Here is a 20,630-nt window from a genome sequence, read left to right on the forward strand (position 1 = left end):
ACTGCCTTATTTGGGGGGGGGGGGGGGGCTTGGATATGAGCTGAAGACAGACCAATGGTCCCACCATACCCCCACACTGTACCAAGTAAAGTGAAGGTTAAAGCGTACTACAGAAAAAGAATAGCACGGTAGGACCCGTCAGGACTATTACATTTTTTGTTTTATATTAAGAACATAAGAGTAGCCATACTGGGTCAGACCAATGGTCCATCTAGTCCAGTATCCTGTTTTCCAAACAGCGGCCAAGCCAGGTCACAAATACCTGGCAGAAAACCAAATCGTGGCAACATCATAATACAATCCTAGGCCAAGAATTTGCTTCCTATGTCTGTCTCAATAGCAGACTATGGACTTTTCCCTCCAGGAATTTGTGCAAACTTTTTTTTAAAACCCAGATATGATAACCGCTGTTACCACCTCCTCTGGCAAAGAGTTACTACTTGTTGAGTGAAAAAATATTTCCTCTTGTTTTAAATGTATTTCCATATAACTTCGAGTGGACTAACAGAAACATTAAGGCGAACACTGTTATGCATACTCAGAATAGTCTATGTTTTCCTGAGCTCAAGGAAAGCAAAGTCTGGAATTTAACAATATTGGATGACATGTGTGGCTAACATCCTGCTGCACACAGAGAATCCCATTACAGGCACTTAACTTTGTTTTAAGTGCCTGTAATGGCATTGTTTTAAGTTTCTTTCTTATGATTGTTGTTTTGAGTCTCATGGAGATTTGACAACTGGGAACCCAATCAATCAGTCTAGTCTCAATATACCACAGACCCACACGGACCTCTGGCTTTTCCCTCACTCCTTCGCAATATTATGGCAGACACTGGTAACTGTGTACTTCCGTCAGATTTTCCCTGTGGTATTTCCTGGCTCTTTAGCACTGCACAGTCTAGCCTCCTTCCCAATCAGGATACTGTTCCCCAGTTGGTCTTCCTGCACTAAGTTACAACCCCATTGAAAATATTAGTTTATCAATCTGCCAAATGAAAAAAGAAACCAAACCCACTGGGAACTGTGCTTTGCTGAAGCCTTACCTCAACAAAGCCTCTACAACTGCCACGTAATCTACCACTGAACTGGAATTACTAGAAATTATATCAAAACATTGGGAGATATCATGTGCCAGGTTACTGGGTCTCTCCCAATCCAGAGAGGTTATCTGTTTTGATAACTAAAATTAAACCTACAGGTAAAAGAAGACAGTTTCATGAACAATACATCATCTTGATCAGTGTAAGGTCTTCCCGCCATTACCTCTCTTCCCTCAAGAACAAAACAGCTGCATTCTCACAGTTAAATCTATTTAGATGCCCATGTGTGGATCTGAAGGCACAGTAATTCTGGCTTTCTATCCCTCAGGATTTATGTGGATCTTCCAGTTATCTTTCTTTTAGGAAATGGTTAAAGACATATTTGTTTAAATGACTTATGTCTTAATTCTCATTTTTTTTTTACATTCTTTTTGTTTCATTTTTGTTTTCAGTTTGTTCAACTACTTTGAACCTCTGTTCAGAGGGAGTTAGCGGTCTACAAGGAACATATCACATCACATATCCTTAGGGGTTTATTCAAAATGATGCCATCATGAAGTACCACCACAACAGCCAGCAAAGGCAGGAGCTTATACTTTACCGGTTCAGCAAATGCATTGTCCCACAAAACTGTGGCTGTGGCGTTGTTATCTTGACTACCATGGACAATTACCACCACCGGAAGGGACAAGGTCTGAAGGAGAGTAAAAAAAAAAAGAGGGTTAGCGCTAAATTTAAGGCCTTGGGGGTGGGGAGTAGATCACTAATGTACTAGGCCGATTGACCACTTGGGTCATTCTGCTAGATTCATAAGAACTTCTTGTCACTGTAGAAGGTAGCAAGGTTTATCTAGCCAGACTTATCAATCCAGTTTGGGCTATACATGTCTCTGAGGAACCTTAATTTTGTCCATGAGGGCGGGCTGCAATAAGTGATAGCTTTCTGGCTCGCTGATGCAGTCAGATCAAGAAGGCTGGTAATCCAGAAAAAGCTGGAGCTGGGTTGTGAAGTTCAAGGACCAGAGTTGCTCACATCAGGCCCCATGCAGGTGAGCAGCTCTTTGGGGGCAGAAAACAGAACCTGTACAACTTGTAACAATGATTCACTGTAGTTAATTTATTTATTTATATTCAACTTATATCTAAATGGAGTACAACTAAAATATACATAAAATGTAATATATAAAGGACAAAGCAATAATCCAACAATTACATGAATAAGCAGAATACTCATAACATTGTGTCCAGTCAACAGGTCCAGCAATTGCATAATACAAACAAAATTCAATTAATAAAGGCTGTCGTTAAGCCAGATACTTAAAATCAATACTTCATGATTCCCAATCTGTGTTAATTGTATTGTTAACTAGAATAAGGACTTCCTTAAGTCATGGTATTTAATCTTTATTACTGCAATTTGAAATTTCTGGGGCATTTGATATTCATCATTTAATTTTACTTGCTAGACTTGCAGATTTGTGCATAATGAGTGCAGTTTATATCTGGTTCAGGGACTTCCTAATTAATCACAGTAACTCTAAATTAAAGTATGGTGAAAGATCTCAACCTTAAGACACTGCAGTGTCCCACAGGGTTCACTTCTCTCGCCTATCATGAGTACATTGAGTATGATAATTTTGGCTCCTGGAGCTCAACTATTTTCATATGCAAATGATATTTTTGTCTTCCAGAAGCAGATACCGCTGAACAGACATATTCAGCAGTTTAAGATCGTGGGCAACTGAGCATATGCTAAAACCTAATGCTGAGAAAATTTAAGATCTGATGGTTTACCAATACTTTCTGTTCCCTCTATAATTGTTGCTGGACAATCTCAATCTTTCCTTGTGGTGCACACTTCTCTGGTTTGGGGGATCATGTTTGATTACACTTTGTCATCTGAACCTCTAATTAATAATTTAGTGAAAAAATATTCTTTAAATTGAAGCAACTATGATCAATCTGTTCTTATTTATGTAAAAAAAAAACCCACTGCTTTTCTGGTTCAACTGTTTACACTGTCACAGTTAGATTACTGCAATTCACTTTATGTTGTACACACTAAAAAAAAACCCAGCTAGACGGAGTGCAATTATAGCAGAATACTGCTGTCAGAATGATTTTTGGGTATCATTAACTATAATAGTTACACCTTTGTTGGATGAGTTGCACTGGTTGCTGGTTAACGCTAGGATAATGTATAAGATTTCTTAAGTGTTTGTCTTTGTATGGTCAAGGTTCTGTTTGTATGCTTTTTTTTATGCCGTTCTTCTTCTAAGCCGACATATAACATTAAGGATAGCAATCTTTTTTTATATCCATCCACTCAACATGTGACATCTAGAAGAAATCATGATTCATCTTATTCCTATCAGGCAACTTGATTTTTGGATCACTTTGCCACTGAATTTAAGACCTGAAACCTCCTATGAGTTATTTTGCAAGACTCTTAAACTTTTTTATTTAATGAATATTTGATAACCAGTTCAGTATAAATTATTCTGTGGCTGTATTATGCAACCTGTGTAACTTGAACAAGTATAGTTTAAATAAGTTTTGTGTATTTTTAGATACACTGTATAATTTGTATTTATTTTTATAGTATATTGTAGATTCGGTTTTTCGTACACCACTTCAGACCCATTGTGGAATTAGTGGTATAATAAATGCCAGATTAATCAATTAATGCTGCCAACTTTCTCTTGAAGTCTATGGTACTAGTCATCATCCTTAGTTCTTTTAAAAGCTGGTCCCATTCATAAGTACATAAGTAGTGCCATACTGGGAAAGACCAAAGGTCCATCTAGCCCAGCATCCTGTCACCGACAGTGGCCAATCCAGGTCAAGGGCACCTGGCACGCTCCCCAAACGTAAAAACATTCCAGACAAGTTATACCTAAAAATGCGGAATTTTTCCAAGTCCATTTAATAGCGGTCTATGGACTTGTCCTTTAGGAATCTATCTAACCCCTTTATAAACTCCGTCAAGCTAACCGCCCGTACCACGTTCTCCGGCAACGAATTCCAGAGTCTAATTACACGTTGGGTGAAGAAAAATTTTCTCCGATTTGTTTTAAATTTACCACACTGTAGCTTCAACTCATGCCCTCTAGTCCTAGTATTTTTGGATAGCGTGAACAGTCGCTTCACATCCACCCGATCCATTCCACTCATTATTTTATACACTTCTATCATATCTCCCCTCAGTCGTCTCTTCTCCAAGCTGAAAAGCCCTAGCCTTCTCAGCCTCTCTTCATAGGAAAGTCGTCCCATCCCCACTATCATTTTCGTCGCCCTTCGCTGTACCTTTTCCAATTCTACTATATCTTTTTTGAGATACGGAGACCAGTACTGAACACAATACTCCAGGTGCGGTTGCACCATGGAGCGATACAACGGCATTATAACATCCGCACACCTGGACTCCATACCCTTCTTAATAACACCCAACATTCCATTCGCTTCCTAGCCGCAGCAGCACACTGAGCAGAAGGTTTCAGCGTATCATCGACGACGACACCCAGATCCCTTTCTTGATCCGTAACTCCTAACGCGGAACCTTGCAAGACGTAGCTATAATTCGGGTTCCTCTTACCCACATGCATCACTTTGCACTTGTCAACATTGAACTTCATCTGCCACTTGCACGCCCATTCTCCCAGTCTCGCAAGGTCCTCCTGTAATCGTTCACATTCCTCCTGCGACTTGACGACCCTGAATAATTTTGTGTCATCGGCGAATTTAATTACCTCACTAGTTATTCCCATCTCTAGGTCCATAGGGTCAGCTATGGAAAATGAAGAAACTAGTTTCAGCACACTAATTATTTTTCATAGATGGAATCAAATACGGGAGGTCTTCAGATCTCAAACTATGTACCTATTAAGGATGTGCATTCATTTGAAACAACATTTCCCATGTCATTTCAAATCATTTCTAAACCGAAATGGCAGGAAAGAACCTAGAATTTCAGTTTTCTTTCCAGCGTTGTTAAATTTCTTTTCTTCTAGTATTGTTGAGAGCTGCCAAACTGGAGCCAGCCTCAACCAGTGAGCCGACCCTTGAGTTTGAAAGCACCTGTGTTCCGGGAGGAGCTGTTCTGCCTTTTGAGCAGTGGCATAGCCATGGGGGCATGGGGAAAACCTGGGCCCCCTCCAGTGTGGCAGATGAGAAATGGCAGGAGCTTCCTCCTGCACTGCTTGAGCAGTGTGCTTCCTTGACCAGGCTTGGGGATTTCTGCTCCACCTATGAAGTTGTTCCCTGCTGCCTCAGTCTTGTTTTCTTGTTCGATGTCCATTTGGTTCCGTTGATATAGAGGCATATTTTCAAAACACGTAGGCTTACAAAGTTTCATAGTAACCTATGGAACTTTGTAAGTCTAAGTGCTTTGAAAATGAGCCCCATAGTGACATTAAAATTTACCTTCCGTAATCCTAGTTCCAAATTCTTGTCTACTAAACAAGCCTTGGAAATCCCTGCCTTGCTGATGCTCACAGGGACTCTGACAGAATAAGTCAGCCAAAGTAAAGGTACTGGTAAGACTGGATCAGTCACCTAAAATAAAGAAACTGACAGGCTTCAGATAAATTTGAGTGTCCAAAGCAGCTCAAGCAGAGCTGCCAAGTTACCCAGTTCCTGGAAGGCGATACTTTGGCTAGTGCTCGATTTAAATTTACAACCCAAAATACTGTAGGATTTCTACTTCCCGATTCTACCTATTGAAATCCATACTGCAGGTCCCATAATGCTCACAATGAAGTTATCAGAAATCCAGGTCTGGCCTACAAGTCTCCCTCCTGGAACTGCTCTAGAGGCTTTCAAAGACTTTTCTTACGTCATGTTCCTAGCACTGTAAGTTCTGGGGAAAGTATTCTGAAGCCCCTGAGAACATTTTTTTCTTTGCTGAATTCTTGGACTAAGAATCTTGAATGCTTGTGTGAAATTCACCAATACTACTGTACTATCAGAGACTTTTACCAAGCTTACTCCACATCCTGGGTGTCCAATTAGTGATCTAGTTCATAAATTATATTCACATGCGTAAACGCTAGTATTCTATAATCTTAGTGCATGTAGCACTTACATTTATGTACTAAAATTATAGAATGAGAGGGAACATGTACAGTGATTTTGATTGTTATGTTATACTTTTTTGAACTGTGGAGACTGAATTGTAATTCTGTTCACCTATATCCAGCAGTATTTAACTGCAGAACTTTAACGCAATACCACTTTATTTCTCATTCCGGAAATGAACTCTCTATACCTGACTGCTTAAAGTACTCTGTCACTTATGAACTTTAATGCAATACCACTCTGTATTTCTCATTCCGATAATGGCGATCGCCACTACGGCATAATGTAAGCCACATTGAGCCTGCAAATAGGTGGGAAAATGTGGGATACAAATGCAATAAATAAATACATTTAAAAAAAATATATATATATATATATATATATTTTATATATATATATATTTTGCCATTGACACAGGAGAGAGCAGTACCTACGGGGTGAGCTTTAAAAAAAATAAAAAAAAAGTAAGCCCCTAGAGTTTTTTGCTGTTTTTTTCAGCAACCACTTGGAATTTCATTGTGAAATTTTACTATCTACATTCATATGCTGAGTAGAATGAGATTATCTTTAAACACGGCGAAGTTACAGACTTTTTAGCGTGACCACCCAGCGATTTTTGCACATTCAAAAATGTTTGCACTGTAAAACTACCATTACTTGAAAAAAAAAAAACCAACAACAACAAAAACCAAAACCAAAACACAACTGGGTACCAGCTTACTGTTAATGATGTCACAGTGACAGACTTTTGTCTGGGGAACAATGTTGGAGGACTATCATAAGCTCCACCCTAACAATCACTAAACTCAAGGAAGTGCTGCAGATGATCTGGGACAGACTGCCATAGGGACTTATCAACAAGGCTGTTAAGAACGTCCCAAAGCGAGTGAAGGCCTGTCTTAAAGTTGGGGATGGACACTGAGCATTCACAATGACTGTGAAATTCTGAAACATTGTTACTTGTATTGCTTGAATTGTGTTATTTTACTGTGTTTTATCTCAAACATTTTTTACTTTTTTTTTAATAGTTGCATTCTTGTATTAATATTAATTGTCTTGTAATGCTTCTTCTTAATTTGTTATGTAACCTGAGCTTTCTTGGGAAAACGTGGGGTAGAAATGTCATAATAAATAAATAAACGTGTTTACCCACGCCTACCCTAAGATAATGTTCAAGCACCTTTCTGACCTCATTTGCAACGCTCTTTAAATTAATCCCCTTATTTTCTTACTCCTGTTGCTCTGTCTTATCTACATATATGTTCCATCTTTGCTTACACACTAGGCTGTCTACCAAAATGTTTGACTACGTATTGCATTGATATAGTGTGCTATAATTTATATTGCTGTCTGAATATTTTTACTGCTGTAATTGTCTATTGCTTATGTTTGATTTATTCTTGCTGTACACCACCTTGAGTGAATTCCTTCAAAAAGGCAGTAAATAAATCCTAATAAATAAATAAAACACGCAAAAATTGCTATCTAGTAATGCGCTAGGGACTCCTCTGTAGTAAATGAGAGGAAGTCCATTTAATTCCTATGAGCTTTCTCTCATCTGCCACACAGGAATTGCTAGTGTGGCTTAAAAAAAGAAGCTCTAAGATAATTAAATGCTGTTTAATAGTAATACGTACGTATGATGACTAATTAAGTATATAAAACGGCAAAAAACGAAGGGGTTACTTTTTTTTTGCCTCACCCTGTGTATATCATCATAATTTCTTACGGCACAAATTAAAAATTAGCTCTTTATTCATATAAATGTATTTTAAAGCTACAACAATCATTACCTTCACTTGAAACACCAGCTCATTTCCGCCCACACTGAACTGTGACTCAAACAAGATTGTGAATTTCTCTTCCGTCACAGATTCTGCACCACGTCGATCCGACCGCTTGATTCTCTTCAGAGACTTGGGGGAAAGTAAACAGGCAACACAGGAATGAAACAAATGGGGAAAGCATATGAATCACGGCTCATGTAATTATTTCTAGCCCCTGTATGTGTATCTGTGTGTTTCTGAACTGGAGGGTAAAGGGAAGGGAAGGTTGAAAGAAGCAGTTCTCAAATATTCTGTTAATTTGGAAAGGACAATACAAATGAAACCATGTGTGATCACGTATGTAACTATCAGATGTCACTCTCAACAGATCTGAAACAACACATTTTACATTTAAATAACAGGGTGTCATTGTAGCAAGGCATAGCAATCAGTAGCAAAGTGTAAAGTTCATTCATCAAGTGTCACTAGCTGTACAGTTCATTCACTAGGTGTCACAGTAGAATTTACAACTCAATAAAAGAAAATCACATCTGAATCACATAAAGTACCACTTCAGTAGAGATAGGTTATCTGACAGTGTAGGGTGAAAGGGTTCTTGATGGGGAAAGCACACTCAGCAAATTTCATGTAATAGGTTCCAGTCCCTCTGTATGTGTGCGTCTCTGTGCAGCATGGGCCCAATATTCAGTCCGAGGCGATCAGTGTTTTGCTGACTGCCGCCGACGTTAAACCTGGATTCAATGCCAGGCCATGTCTAGGCACCGGCACTGAATTTGCAGGTTTGCAGAGCCAGGTAATGCATAGCTCAACGGTTCCTAAACTGTGTGCCATGGCACTTCAGCAAACTCTCAAGAAGCAGCAGTGTTGGCGGCAAAACAAGACATCACCGAAAGCCGCCACCTTTCCACCACCCGTAAGCTCTCCCTGGGCCTACCTCAGAAGCCCCAGTGGCCTAACAGTTATCGGAGCAGGAATGATCTTCAATCGCTCCTGCCCATGAGGCTCTGCATTCAAAATGGCTGCCAGGGCCGCTCACAGCAGTCTCGCAGCAGCCATTTTGAAACTGGAACCAGCATGTGCAGGAACAATCCCCAGTCACCCTTACCCATGCCAGCTCCAATCTCTAAATGGCTGCCACCATCTCCAACAGTAGCCATTTTGATTGCACAGCCGGCATGGTCAGGAGAAGTAGGGATTGATCCTGTCCCAAGGCCAACAGATCTCCAGGGCTTCTATTGTACGCCCAGGGAAGGCCTAGAAGTGGTGACATTCAGTAGGAAGTGGGAGGGAACAGAAAGTAGTCATGTCCTGTTTCAGCCAAAAATGCACCAGCATTTTTGGCCAAAAATAAAACATGTATTTTGGGCCATTTCGCGCCAAAGATGAAACCGAAACTCGGTCAGTCTCTAACAGTGACAATAACTTATCATTCCACATTCACTCTTACAGCACATCAATGTAATATTGCATCATGAAGGTCAACCCCTCTACTCTCTTTAGAGCAGGCCTTCTCAACCCAGTCCTTGGGACTCACCAAGTCCCTTTGGGTTTTTTTTGGATATCCATAATGAATATGCACGAGATAGATTTGCACACCAATGAGGAAGTGCATGCCAACCTATCTATCTCAAGCATAGTTATGGTGGATATCCTGAAGACCCAATGGAACTTGGTGTGCCCCGAGGACTGATTTGAGAAGCCCTGCTTTAGAGTCAGTCTCTAATTATTAAACACCAGAGTCAGTCCCTCCCCCTGTGGCGCTGCATCATGAATCCGCAGTCCTCTTACCATATTTCTGAAGTGAGCACTGAGAGTCCCCGTCGCCTGGTGATACTCCATCACACAGCAGTTGTTCAGTATTTCACCACTGCTCTCACTACAATGAGAGAAAACAGGGGACAAAAAGTTTAGTGTGTGCAGTAAGATTCTGAACAGACCAATGTAGCATAATTGTGTTATCAAGCTGAAGAAATGGAACATGTGGCAGGAGAGACCCATCTTCTTTTTGAAAGTGACTGAAAATTAATCTCTCGTAACCCAATGGAAGATTTATTCACAGAAAAGATCAAAAGGTCCAGCGCAATGGAGAAGTGACAGTAAAGTCACAGAACCTGTGGTCCTCATCTGCCCTCCATTTCTCTTCTTATTGCTCGGACGGTGATTTGGGGGGGGGGGAGGGGGGAGACATAGGTAGAGGGGACTAGATGGGATTGTTTCGTCATAAAGCACTCATTTGCTCATTCACTTCCTGATGGTCCCAAATAATGAAGCAATCAACCATATCGCAAGGTAGCAGCAATGAGAATTGCCCAAATCTGTGATGGGTGTATAAGCCATTATACTGTTGCAATGAGAAGAGTTCAACTCAGTGGCAGCCTGTGGAACCCCAAAGTTTGGTACATTCGTAAGCACTTAGCTTGTGGAGTGTGTGGAAGCTCTAAGATTATTATACTAGGGAGAGCTCAGCTCAGCGGTGGTGTGGGAAACCTGTCACTCTGAAATAACAAGAAGGGGCTGATATTCAGCCAGCCCGCAGAAGTAGGAACGGTTTGTGCTGACCTCGGATTTTCAGTGCTGGGCCGTTTCCAGTGACCAGCATTGAATATACGGGGGGGGGGGGGGGGGGGGGGGGGGGGGGGGGGGGGGTTGGCTGGCACTAACTTAACCAGCACTTGCCAGTTAATAGTGGGTTAAGATAGGACTGCTATTTATGTGGTCCGATTTGCCTGCTAAACTTAGCCAGTCAGCACTGAATATTGCTGGTTATCACACGATATAGCAAGTTAACTTTTCAGCACTGACTGAGAACATTCGGCGGAGATAACCGGTCATTTCATGCTGAATATTTGCGGTTAGGTGCCAAAACGCTATTTAACCGGTCAGTGGCTGTTTCTGGCCGGTTAAATTGTTTTCAGTATGGGGGGGGGGGGGGGGGGGTGGGGGGGGGGGTGGAGAGTGGAGACTGGTGGCCATGAGTCAGGGACTATGAAGCTCTAGTGCAGGGGTGGGCAACCTTGGTCCTTGAGGGCTGCAACCCAATTGGATTTTCAGGATTTCTCCAATGAATTTGCATGAGATCTATTTGCATACATGCAAACAGATCATGCATATTCATTGGGGAAATCCTGAAAACTCAACTGGGTTGTGGCCATCGAGGACCAAGGTTGCCCACCCCTGCTCTAGTGTCTGGAAGAGCAAATGACCCAACAGGAGTGAGTATGGAAGCCCCGCACACAATCAGAACAGCTTGGTCTAGGTGAAGTTAAAGGCCATTACTTCCTGGTGTTCTCGTTTTTCAGCAGGGCCTTGGCTTGCATTTCGCTGATGATGGTTGCCTTCACCTGGGGAGGGTTCATGTGCACATTCAGCTTTCCACCGACCAACAAACGCACAGTAGCTGCAAACTTGGTCTGCGTCTTCAAAACTTGCGGTGGCTGTTTCTCAATAATGAAGGTACTGGGGGAAGAATATTAACAAGGGAAAAATTAAATATCCCTGCTGGTTTCCTTTTGGCTAGCCGCCCCAGGCTATACACCATATGGATACTTCAGTAGGCCAGGCCAAATAATTCGTTTTTAAGCAAATATTATACATTATTCATTGATATGGTCTTAACTAGACGGAACAGATGAGACAATTTGAACGCAGGCCATGGATTCTGAATTTTTCATTTATACCCAATGGTTAGACTCACAAGGTTCTTGTCTGTGTTAAGTCTGGAAGAGGATTTTACTGGTCACTTTAGGAGCAAATGTCTGCACTCTTAACATACTGCAGGGCAACTGAAGGTAATTTGCAATTCTTAGCAGTTTTCAAAAGTCACATGCTGCAGAACGTTATAAAACAGCTGGGCAGCACATCCCATGAGAAAGCCGATGGTGTTTTCTGAAGATAGGACCATTAAAAACCAGAGGCAATCTCATGGAGAATTTACACCAATTGTAAATTTATAGGCAAACATGAACCAAATCTATACAAGAAAATGCATCTGAATGCAAGTCCCAAGGTTTGTCACATGTTGGGATTTTATTTCAGCCGGCATTTGCTCCCTGGGACTCAGAATGATCTTTCTACCTTGTCACCAGTGCTGATATGATGTCTGTGATTGTCCCATTGAGCTCAGCCAGGACCTCTTCCACCGGGCCGGGAATAGGCAGCTGCTGGCAGAAGTGTTCCGCCCGTCGGATCTGCTGCCGGTTTTGCCAGATTATTTCTGCCAGTTTTTCACACCTTTTAAAATTTATGAAAAAGAAACGAAAAGATGAAGCAAACCAGAAAGCAGAGAGGGGACCAGAGAACTCACTCAAAGAAGCCTAGATACACTGCAGTGTCTAAATACTGGATTATGCACATCATAAATTCTAAAATGAGCTCCTATATTAACTGGCTGAACTTTTTTTTTTAATTTTTTAAGGCATGAATAAACAACAGATTTGTGAGGCAAGACTTCCCTTGGTTAATCCAGGTTGATTTTGTCCCACTGAGAAAGCAGCCCATGGAAACACTCGACCACATTTACACCCCTTTACTACACATATGTTTCCTGTTTTATTTTACACACATACTTTATAACTAGGGCGTCTATTCTTAGGTGTTTATAAATAGTATATGTAGATGTTTATATTTTCCAGTTATTTAGGGGTACTATGAGGGGGTGTTTTCCCAATGTTTTCAGGCAACAGGTACTTACTAGTGCTGGGTACTTTTTCCAACAGAATCAAATATGTATGCTTGTGTCACTTAGGAGTTGTTAATGCAGAAAAGCAAAAAAACAAAACAACCCCCCCCTCAACTGACTGGAGAATGCAAAGAGAAGGCCGTCAGAGTACTGGGGGAAGTGACCTATTTTAGGGGCCTGATGCAGCAAGCTTGTGTTATCGTTTATTTTTTTATTCCATATGATATACCCTTTTACTCGTAGTCAAAACAGTATATAGTATGCAAATAAACAAATAAAGCAAACTATGTATAATACATAAAAAACACAAATTTATAAAAAAAACCCCATAGAATTCCATTGTTTGATAGTATAGCTCACACACACCCACACCCAAGACCAGACAGTCACACCATACACTCATATCAAATCCAGATATCGTCTGAATACCATACACTCATATGAGGGAAGATACGATTCAGGTCTACATAAGTACATAAGTACATAAGTAGTGCCATACTGGGAAAGACCAAAGGTCCATCTAGCCCAGCATCCTGTCACCGACAGTGGCCAATCCAGGTCAAGGGCACCTGGCACGCTCCTGAGGGTTTAGAACAAGTAGAAGTAACTCAATTTTTTACTCGTTCCAAAAGCACAGAGACTAGGGGGACACTCGAGGAAGTTACATGGAAATAATTTTAAAACAAACAGAAGGAAATATTTTTTCACTCAATTAACAGTTAAGCTCTGGAACTCTTTGCAGGAGGATGTGGTAACAGTGGTTAGTGTATCTGGTTTTGAAAAAGGTTTGGACAAATTCCTGGAAGAAAAGTCCATAGTCTGCTATTGAGACAGACATGGAAAGCAACTGCATACCCTGGGATTTGTAGTATGGATTGTTGCCACAATTTGGGTTTCTGCCAGGTACTTGTGACCTGGCTTGGCCACTGTTTGGAAAACAGGATACTAGGCTAGATGGACCATTGGTCTGACCCAGTATGGCTACTGATATGTTCTTAATATATTAAAATCCAGATAGCGTCTGCATACCATACACTCGTATCAAATGCTAACATGTTAAAAATCCAGATATTATCTGTATATATTAAGTTGCAATTAATTGCAGTTATCTCTTCTCACTGCAGAAATCTGGTCAAGTAATTCAACATCTCTGAAACTAAATTGGAAATAGAGTCCAAAAGACAAGTTAAAGAAATAAGTTTTCAATAGTTCTTGGAATGATTTGTAGGTATCTGCTAATCGCAGACACTTAGGGAGGAAATTCCATGAGCTGGGGCCAAAAAGAAAAAGGCAACAGATCATGTGGATTCTCACCGGGCTCTGATGGGAGGTGGGAGAACTAACCTGTTATCTGTTAGAGAGCGGAATGTACAAAGTGATGTATATGATTTTGTAGGTCATTGGCAAGAATCAGGGGCGTATCTGAGGTTAGGCGGTAGGGGGGCAGGGGCTAGAGTGAGGGGGCACATTATAGCCCCCCCCCCCCCACCGCCGTTAACTCTCCCTCCCCCGCCTACCGCCGTCACCTACCCCCAAGGTCCGCTTCCTCCTGCCGGCTTTTTAAAATATTGCTTCAGCTGGCGGGGGGACCCCAACCCCCTGCCAGCCCAGCCGCGGTCTTCTTTAACTTCTTCATCCTCGTCGTGCTGAAAGCTGCATGCATCCTTAGTTCCAGTTGGACGTGCGACGTCAGACTCCGTCCAACTGGAACTAAGGATGCATGCAGCTTTCAGCACGACGAGGATGAAGAAGTTAAAGAAGACCGCGGCTGGGCTGGCGGGGGGTTGGGGTTCCCCCGCCAGCTGAAGCAATATTTTAAAAAGCCGGCAGGAGGAAGCGGACCTCGGGGGTAGGTGACGGCGGTAGGGGGGTCCGGGGCGAAATCTGCGGGTCCCAGGCCCCTGTGGCCCCACGCAGATACGCCCCTGGGCAAGATTTTGAATTTAATGTGGAATTCAATGGGAAGCCAATGTAAGCACTGTAAAAGTGGAGAAACATGATCATATCTTCTGGCATTACATATTAAATGCGCTGCAGTATTTTGTAATGTTTGTAAATGTTTAAAATTTGAGTTTTTAACACCTGCATAAATAGAGTTACAGTAGTTGTAATGTGTGTTAATATAGGTATAATATAAAGAACACAGTGAAGGAAGATCCAAAATGTTACGATCTGCTCTCAGACGACATAAAAAGAAAAATCCTGATTTCACAACCTGAGATATTTCTTTTTTTTTTTTTTGGGGGGGGGGGGGGGGGGGGTAAATTTCAAACCTGAATCATGGCAAAAGATAAGACTGTGTTAAATCTCTTCTAAAAAAAATCATCACTGGCTACCCATTCCTCAGTGCATTCAATACAACGTTTTTTTGCTTGCTTTCAAAGACTTCCATCTTGGATTACCTCCGTATTTATCTTCCCTATCAATTCCCTATTCTCCTATGTGATTACTCTGTTCCATCAATGACCACTGTTTGGTTCTTCCTGGTTCAAACTGGCTAAACATAAAAAAGCTTGGCATAGTACACTCTATTTTCTTGCCCCTGCAGCCTGAAATAATATCCCTCTAGACATTCGTAGCAAATTACACCTCCCCTTATTTAAAACGGCCATTAAAACCTGGCTGTTTAGGCAAGTCTTCGGTTAATGGCTAGAGCAGGTGTTTCTGGTGTCTCCTATCACTCTCCCATTTACTTTGTTTCTCCTTCTTATTCTCCTTATGTGGTATTTTACTTTCCCCATCTATCCTATCGAATATTGGAGTTCCTTTTCCTTGTCATTTATTGTTTTATTTTATTAGAATGTAAACAGCTCTGTTCTGTGCATCAGCAAAAGCGGTATAATAACCGTAAATAAAGAATAACAGATGATGGCAGATAAAGACCTGTATGGTCCATCCAGTCTGCCCAACAAGATAAACTCATAGCATAAGGTATAACGTGATTCTACATATGTATACTTGATCTTGATTTGTCTTTGCCATTTTCAGGGCATAGACTGTAGAAGTCTGCCCGGTACTGGCCTTGTTCTCCAACTTATTTATTTATTGCATTTGTATCCCACATTCCCCCACCTATTTGCAGGCTCAATGTGGCTTACATAGATTTGTTTACATTGTTCATTTCAGGATATCAGATACAGTTAGTAGTGTGTAGCAATTTGGAAGGGAAGAAAGAAGAAGGGCGAGAGTGGTTAGGGTAGTTACAGAAGGTAGGCGTTCATAGTTGAGTGGATTGGTGAGGTGACTTAGTGCGGCTATAGGTTCTCATTGTAGGCCTTGTTGAAGAAGTGGTTAGGGTAGTTATAGAAGGTAGGCGTTCATAGTTGAGTGGATTGGTGAGGTGACTTAGTGCGGCTATAGGTTCTCATTGTAGGCCTTGTTGAAGAAGTGGTTAGGGTAGTTATAGAAGGTAGGCGTTCATAGTTGAGTGGATTGGTGAGGTGACTTAGTGAGGCTACTTCTGAAGTTTATTTATTTATTTAGATTTTGCTTACACCTTTTCAGTAGTAGCTCAAGGTGAGTTACATTCAGGTACACTGGATATTTCTCTGTCCCAGGAGGGCTCACAATCTAAGTTTGTACCTGAGGCAATGGAGGGGTTAAGTGACTTGACCAAGATCACAAGGAGCAGCAGTGGGTTTTGAACCGGCCACCTCTGGATTGCAAGACCGGTGCTCTAACCACTAGGCCACTCCTCCACTCCAGTTGTCATCGAAGCCCCACTCCAGCCCATCCAAATCTGTCCAGCCACGATCAGGGCTCAGACCGAAGCAACGAGATAATTTCTGGAGAACAGAGGAATTACTAGATTCATATTTAAAAACTGTAATAGACCTGGGGATGGGGGAGGAATCTGTGCCTCAGAAAGAGGATGAACAAATTTCAACACGGTGCACATTTCTATTTCATCCACTTGCCCTATGTTTGCTATAATGCTGTGAAGTTACCTTAGTTTTAAAAATAAACTTAAACAGAGTCACACACCAAGACTGCAGAACATCCAGGCTTCCTTCTGGAGGGCCACCATTGCCAGCCAGCTGCTGCCGTCTCTTCCACTGGATCAGTTCATCATCCAAAATTATTGCTTGCTGCTTGCGAAGCAGCTGCAGAGTCTTCTGGTGCTTCTCAGACAGCTCCTGCAGACAGAGGGAAACTTCAGCCAGCTATTTTAGGGGGATTAGGGATTTGATTTAGCTTGCACCTTTCCAGAAGTTCAAAACAACATCCTCTACTTCTATCCAACTCTTTAAACCATGACCAGCTTCATCTCCCCACCCAGTGGCAGGGTTTTGGTATATTAGCACTGAGCCATTGTTTGGTTAGCCTATAATAGGTCTCCCTGTACATCAGGGATGCTGTATTCCAGTCCTCATGAGCTGCAAGTGGTTCTGGTTTTCAGAATATTCATAAGGAAGAGGTTGATTGGCAGATGTAGGGAGCTCAATCAACCAACTGGATGAATACCTTTGCTTATAAAGCTTTTGCAAAATAACAGTTAAATGGTTACAAAGCAGTGCTGGAAAGAAGGGGGTTTCCCCCCTAACATCTAAGGCCTGCACAAGCACAGGAGATGCAAGTTTTGTAAGCCATCCACCCACTCCCATCCAAGACAATCAAACTGGTTGCTTCAGACACCTCTTATTAAATCTTTCTACTGCTAGTTCGGAAGGCTTGTGTTTAAAGGAAAAAATAAATCCTAAAATTACCAACCTCCCCCCCCCCCAAAAACAAACAAACAAACACTGACTTTGTTGCCTTGTTGTATGACACAAATGAAAGCACAACAGAAGACAGTATAAAACAAACTACCTTTACATTTTGTAAAACTTTTTAGTGTCAGAGAAAGAATAGATAAACTCAGCTATCTCAATGCTGTCAGATTAGTCTGGCTGTTTTCATATGATTCTCCATCCCAACAGTGAAAGAAACAGTCCTAATATTTCTAAAGATCCCAACGTAACATGCTATTCCCCTGACATTTTTCTTTAAATAGCAGTGCTTTCAGCTGTATTTAAATGAACTTAGACACAGTAAGGCTTACTAATCTGTACTGCTGTAGTGTCTGCGCTTCCCTCTGTAACCAGGCTTCCAGTGAGGCCTGACGCTGCTGCAGGGTGGCTTCTCGAGAAATGCGTTCCTGGGGGCTCAGCTGAGGGAGCTGAGAAAACTGAGCTGCAAGAGGGATAATAAAAGCAGGTTTAACAAAATATCTCTGTTTATTCCATTTAGAATGTTAAAGTCACTTCATCACATTTCCAAGTTACATATATACCAGCCAAAATCTTAAATACACAAATTAAATAAAAAAAAGATACAACCCGTGTGGGGGGGGGGGGGGGGGGGGGGGAGACTTCATAAGTCTTTTTCACCTACAGTAACAGCTCCCAGTTTCAACTAAAAAAAAATTATAACAAACATATCTGTGCTTATTACAGGGAGGGCAATTTTCAAAGCCATTTTCAGAGGTAAAAAACAGTCTGTCCAATATTCAGTCACCAGCAGTAAGCAGGGTCTGAGCCGCTCACAGCCACGAGCTGAATTAACCCTGGATATTCAATGCTTCGTCATGCAACAGCTACCCGCATGAATAATCTGAGTATCACAAGTCACCCAGAAGTTAGCCAGGCAACGACTGCTATTTAGGACCGGTGACCAGTTAGCACAAAGTTAGGGACAGCCTTTGGAGGAGGCCAAGATGGCTGCTTGAACGACACGCTGGTGAGAAGCTCCTAAGTGATCCCTACCTTAATGGGGAAGCACAAGAGTCTGGCAAGTATGGCATCTCCTTGAGCCTGAATAAGAACTGCCTTGCTCAAACGAATATCACTCGTTTTGCAGTGGCTTCTCCCCAGATTGCAACTGGAATTGAATCGAGGCAAAAGGCGACTTTGTGCGTTTCTGATATTTTGTTTAGCCCAAACAGCATTTGCCTCCTCAGATGCTCTTTTACACCCACTGAAAGCTCTAACCCAGAAGTCCAGTGGGCTGGGGAACATCATTTGGAGACCCTTCATGATATGACCACTTCTGTTGACCCAGGAGCCTGATTGTTGGAGCAGAGCAGCGAGACAGCCGTTACCTGATGACTCTGGAGGAGGACTTCATCGTGATGGTGAGATCTCTTCGGGGAACACAGCACCATATCAGGTTATAGTGGTAGTAAAGCCTTCTACAGCGACATTAGATTTGATTTGGGCTACATTACAGAAAATGGAGACTTCTTTAGCCTCTCATATTGATAAAGTACTGATCTAAGCAGGACAACTGTCCCAACGACTGACTGTGGTGCAGAAGAAATGTGATTCATTTGAATCCAAGATATCTTTATTGGAAAAATCAGATGGTAGATCTTAAGAATATTACTACTAGTATAATTAGGGATGTATCTGCACTTAGGAGGAAACAAGAGACCTTTGAGAATTTTACTAAAAGGTTAAATTTAAGATTTCTTAATTTTCCTTAAAGAGATATTGTCTCTCCTTTGGATACGTTGAAATGCTATTAGTGGGAGATTCTCAAGTCCAACCAGAGACGATGTCATCTATCACCCTGGTATTTTACTTACCATCAAAGGTCTTGGTTAAAAATAAAGATGAACAGAGTTTGAAAATGTTTGAATGTTACAGCTTTGTTAGAAAATTCTCACCTGGGGCCACTTGCTCATGGGACGCTTTTAATTACTTATGCTTTGGAATCAGATAAAGTTTGGACTTGGAAACTTTTCTTTAAATATAGAACCGCTTCTTTTTTGGAATCATTGATCTCTATTTTTCCTGATATTTCTAGAACATCACAGGAAAGGCGTAGAGTCTTTCTTGCTTTGAAAGAGTAGGTGTTATCTAAGGGAGTGTCAGGCTTTCCAAAAGCAGGAACTAGGATTGTGAGTCCTTGGACCACTGCCGAGGAGCGGCAGTGGCAGGCAAAACCACCCCACACAGGGATAAGGCAGAACTCAGACAGGGCCAGCTAGACTTCACCTGCACTTGACCACCGTTCCTCAGGAGTTGAGCCCCAGAGTACAGGTGGCCAGCAGGACTTTCAGGACAGAGCAGGAACTGGATACCAGCAGGATACACACAGGGACTAGAACACACAGGGAGGCTAGGCAGAACACTAGACTAGGACTCTCAGACAGACAAGGGACAGAACTGAAAGCTGCAAGCAGCCACTGAAACAGGGAACAAACACTGGTAGACAAGAGACAGAACTGAAAGCTGCATGCAGCCACTGAACAAGAAATACAGACAACCTAGAACTAGACAAAGACATACAAACAAGAAATAAGACTGGAAAACAAGCAATAAAGTACAAGAAGCTACACAAAGACTTAACTAGAATCAGGCAAGAATACAGACTATAAACTGGACTAGGCAGACGTGCAGCAAGCACCAACAAACCAGGGTCTTAGGCGATGCAAAGGCAAAGCAGAGAGTTGCAAAATGGTTAATAAGCCCAGCAGCAGTTGAGGCTCAGTTGCAGCAATCACCAGGCAACTACGGGTGCTGTGTAGGTTCAAACAAAACAAGCAAGTCTGGCAGGCCGGAAGATCCGGACTGGACTTGGCTGAAGTCTGGAATGGGAAACAGCACACAGAGACAGAGACAGAACTAACACAGGAAGAACAGACAGGAGCCAGCTCAGAAGCTGACCGCCGGCAATACGGTGAGTCTGAGAGGGGTCACGGCCACACACGTGACAGGGAGCAATGTTTTTGTTACATTTCCCATGTCTCTGTGTGATTAAGTATCAAAATCATAAATATCTTTTTTATGACCCATTCAGTTCAAACAAGTGGAGGAGTAGCCTAGTGGTTAGTGCATCAGACTCTGATCCTGGGGAACTGGGTTTGATTCCCACTGCAGCTCCTTGTGACTCTGGGCAACTCACTTAACCCTCCATTGTCCCAAGTAAGAATAAGTACCTGTATATACTATGTAAACCGCTTTGAATGTAGTTACAAAAACCACAGAAAGGCGGTGTATCAAGCCCCATTCCCATAATAGAACGGCTCAGATCTCTTTACCTCTATGTCCTGTTTATATTTCAGG

At 41.9% G+C, this 20,630-nt stretch overlaps 1 protein-coding gene across 5 annotated transcripts in view; it reads right to left on the reverse strand.

Annotated features, from left to right (window-relative positions):
• The window catches only part of LOC115481497 (signal transducer and activator of transcription 5B), a 380,894-nt gene that overhangs the window by 23,368 nt on the left and 336,896 nt on the right, over positions 1–20,630 (reverse strand). For all 5 annotated transcript variants that reach the window (XM_030220676.1, XM_030220679.1, XM_030220674.1 and 2 more), the window contains 7 exons: positions 17,624–17,754; positions 16,567–16,718; positions 11,979–12,134; positions 11,181–11,360; positions 9,693–9,780; positions 7,911–8,033; positions 1,644–1,736 (listed from right to left, as the gene is read on the reverse strand). In XM_030220676.1, coding sequence (XP_030076536.1) covers positions 1,644–1,736; positions 7,911–8,033; positions 9,693–9,780; positions 11,181–11,360; positions 11,979–12,134; positions 16,567–16,718; positions 17,624–17,754 — 923 coding nt within the window. The remainder of the gene's footprint in view (positions 1–1,643; positions 1,737–7,910; positions 8,034–9,692; positions 9,781–11,180; positions 11,361–11,978; positions 12,135–16,566; positions 16,719–17,623; positions 17,755–20,630) is intronic.

Source organism: Microcaecilia unicolor, chromosome 12 (genome assembly GCF_901765095.1).
Source record: "Microcaecilia unicolor chromosome 12, aMicUni1.1, whole genome shotgun sequence".
NCBI classification, from domain to species: domain Eukaryota; kingdom Metazoa; phylum Chordata; class Amphibia; order Gymnophiona; family Siphonopidae; genus Microcaecilia; species Microcaecilia unicolor.